We start from the raw sequence: 3,765 nt of genomic DNA on the forward strand, positions 1-3,765 counted from the left end.
TCTGCATAATATTTGCTCCACACATTGCCCTTAGACACATCTCCACTGGTTGTGAATTTTGCAGTGAGAAGGCCAGAGGCAGTCGAGATGTGTGTAATGATATAAATATTATGCAGAGAATTCGTAGTGTGAAAATTAAGTGGTGGTGTGGAGTTACTGAAAGTATTATTCACAGGGCTGAGGAGGGGTTATTAAGGTGGTTTGGTCATTTTGAGAGGATGGACCAATATAGGATAGCTTGGGGGGGGGATATCAATTTGTAGTGAAGGGAAGGTAAGTTTGGGGTCATCCCTGGAAAGGATGTAGGGAGGTTTTGTGTGCAAGGGGCTTGGACATAAAGCAGGCATGTGTGATCGTTAAATTGGAATGGAGATGAATGGTTTTTGGGGCTTGATGAGCTGTTGGAGTGTGAGCAGGTATATTTTGTGAAGGGATTCAGGTAAACTGGTTAGATGGACTCGAGTCCTAGAGGTGGGAAGTACAGTGCTTGCACTCTAAAGGAGGGGTTTGGGATATTTGCTGTCCAGTAACATCTAAACTGTCGTATCTGCACACCTTTGGCAAGACAACGGAATCCCTTAAGTTTTGTAAGCTGGGAAGTGTATTAACACTGGGAGAGAGATGGGAAGGCTTTATTTCCACCTTGCATAATTGTAAAAAAAAAAAATTAGAAGTATTAAACTTAAATTCTTTGATGAAGAATAAATATACTGTATATTAATTTAATTCTACATTGCAGGTGAAGAGAAGCAAATTTCCAATCCAGTTCAACAAGTTAAAAATGCATCTATAGCAAAGTCTACTCCAGTTACAACTGTTTGGGCTGGATTACAATGCAATAAAAAAAATAACAGTAATGTTGGCATTGAACTGCTAAAAGTAAAGGAGGAAGCAGATTATTCTGATCTTTCTCTCATGGAAGTAGAAAATAAATTTTCAAAAGAAGAGTTCTTCAAGGAAGACACTAATGAAGATGAAGATACGAATGTGAGTAAGATGGATCATCATATTTCTTCTGTCTCCAGTGGAGAAGAAAAGTCATCAACACAAGGTAAGAAACCACTGAAAGAATTTTCTGGGCTGTGAAATGTATCCTTAGTTTTTACAGTTCCATCACGTGTGCCAGTAGGAAATACGGGCACTGATTCATGATCGTAACAAAGCATAACCTTCAATATACAGTGGAACCTCAAAAATCGAACTGCTCCCAACACAACCAATTATGTAAGTGTATTTTTGTAAGTGCTTTTGTAAGTGTATTTTTGAGGGTCTGAAATGGACTAATCTAATTTACATTATTCCTGATGGGAATAAATTCATTCGGTAAAGGCACTCGAACAGCCTTCTGTACTGAAGAAAGTTCGATATTTGAGGTTCCACTGTTCAGGTGTTCCTTGACTTATGATTGTTTGTCTTAGGATGTTTTGACTTTGAGGGTGCAAAAGCATTTACCATATTTCACAGTTTATAAGACACATTTTTTCCACGAGTCTCCAAAAACAACCCTTCGTCCTATAAACTGGAGGTCAGTGACGGGAGCTATAAGTTTGAGGTGTGAGGTGGGCTGTAGCTCTCCCAGTTACATCTGATGCCGAGCCATTGAAACTAAAACAAGTCCAGTGTTTCAAAATTACACTAAATTAATAACGTTTTGAGACAAGCTATTTATGAAATACGGATACTGTACTGGTATATTGACAGAAAACGAAACTCCTCCTTAAGTAACACCTTCCTTTCTTATTTCTTAAGCTATGAAGTCACAAAGCAGTTATTTATGGTAGGCACTTTAAAATAATGCTACCCTATACTACGCTATTGTTAGGACATGCTGGGTATTTTCATTATTACTAGGTACCGGTAATCATATTTACAGTATGTTATGGTGCTTAGTGTCAAATAGTGCCAAGTAAATATGGTGGCCCAACAACAACTGAAGCAGTCAGTTTTGTCTATACCAATAGTCACTGGCAAAGATGCATCAGTATGCACTCTGGGCCCCTCACTGTATAGAATTGCACACAGCAGCAACTCAGCCACCAGTGACGGTTTCACCAGTTCAAATTGAGAGATCATCGGGGTAAGGTAGTCCTGTACCATTTGTTTATAACTGGCAGTGAAATATTTTGATAATCCAGGATCAATGAGAAATGAATAGTAATAAGATTATCTCCTCCATTTTGAGGTACCATAGATTTTTACATTTTCAGATATGGTACCCATTTTTTGTATGATGCCTGGGAAGAAGAGACATGCATACACCATACATTTTAAATTAATGGTAGTTGATTATGCCAAAATACATGGCAACAGACCTGCAGAGAGGGAGTTTGGGCCGCCACCTTCTGAGAAGGTGATAAGAGCGTGGCGTCAACAAGAAGACAGATTGAGGACAGCACAGAAGAAAAAGCATAATCTTCGTCACAAACCAGCAAGATGGCCAGCACTGGAAGATGAAATTAAAAACTGGGTAATAAATGAAAGGAATTGTGGTCGTGCTGTGTCTAAATCAGTTATAATGAATGAGGCCAGAGCTTGAGCAGAACAAAATGGGATTGAAGATTTTCATGGCACCGCAAGCTGGTGTTACCGGTTTATGAAACGCAGTGGATTATCAATGAGGACCTACACTAGGAACAGAAGATGACCTTGTTTATGAGATTAGTGACAGTTCAGAGTCTGATATTGATGACCCCATTGGTGTGAATGCAGAGAACAACTCTGAAAGTGATCGTCGGAATGATGAAAACAGTGATTTTTTCTGGTTTTGAGACAGGTTTTTGCTGGTGTTTGCTAACATTGCTATAGAAACACCTCTCATATCTGAAAGTGTTTTTGTCACGTGTGGAGTGGTGTTTGTGGCTGTAGTGTTTTAACCAACCCATAAATCAGATTAATTGTTAGAATTAACATTCCAGGTACTAGTAAATTTTACTTAATGTAAATTTAATACCTGTGATGAATTTGTCAAGATTGGTGAGGATTTCAAGCTAAAATAAGGTGAGCACTAGGCCTATCGTATGTTTTGACCGACCCATAACTCAGACGTAACCTCATTTCTGCATGTAAAATTACCATAGGTTTCAGTGGAATAAATATTACTTGGTATTAGGCACTCTTAACTTTTTTTTGTCTGATTATTACCTTCTAAATTGGGATGCATCTAATGTATCGGAGCGACTTATAAGCCGTGAAATACGGTACTTTGGGTATGAAACTTTAGATAATTACCCAGCATGTAGGTGGCAAGTCCATAACTTGAATACATTGTTTTTTTATTTTTCAGTACTGGTATTTATTTATTTTGGTAATTATTTATTTATTTACTTTAGTGATGGCAGTTATTTATTTACTTATTTAGCATATCACATTCACATTCAATGTGAAGGGTTTATAAATAACAAAAAAAGGCACAATACCGTGACTGGAACGATACACAAATAACCCGCACATAGAAGAGAGGAGCTTACCACGACGTTTCGGTCCGACTTGGACCACCTAGCTCCCTTGCAGTGCTCCCCTTTCTTTATATTTGACTGGCTCCTCCTCCTTAGTTCCCCACTACCACTACTACCACCACTACTACCACCACTACCACCACTACTACCACCACTACTACCACCACTACTACCACCACTACTACCACCACTACTACCACCACTACTACCACCACTACTACCACCACTACTACCACCACTACCACCACCACTACCACCACCACTACCACCACCACTACCACCACCACTACCACCACCACTACCACCACCA

General features: G+C 39.1%; 1 protein-coding gene across 1 annotated transcript; it reads left to right on the forward strand.

The window, feature by feature from the left end:
- The first annotated feature begins 320 nt into the window (after positions 1-320).
- On the forward strand, positions 321-3,581 carry LOC138851851 (uncharacterized). Its single transcript, XM_070081351.1, has 2 exons — positions 321-1,051; positions 2,208-3,581. The coding sequence occupies exons 1-2, from the start codon at positions 916-918 to the stop codon at positions 2,534-2,536; spliced, it is 465 nt and encodes a 154-aa protein (XP_069937452.1). The 5' UTR covers positions 321-915; the 3' UTR covers positions 2,537-3,581.
- The last annotated feature ends 184 nt before the right edge of the window (positions 3,582-3,765 follow it).

The sequence above is a fragment of the Cherax quadricarinatus genome, unplaced genomic scaffold (genome assembly GCF_038502225.1).
Source record: "Cherax quadricarinatus isolate ZL_2023a unplaced genomic scaffold, ASM3850222v1 Contig2419, whole genome shotgun sequence".
In the NCBI taxonomy this organism is placed as follows: domain Eukaryota; kingdom Metazoa; phylum Arthropoda; class Malacostraca; order Decapoda; family Parastacidae; genus Cherax; species Cherax quadricarinatus.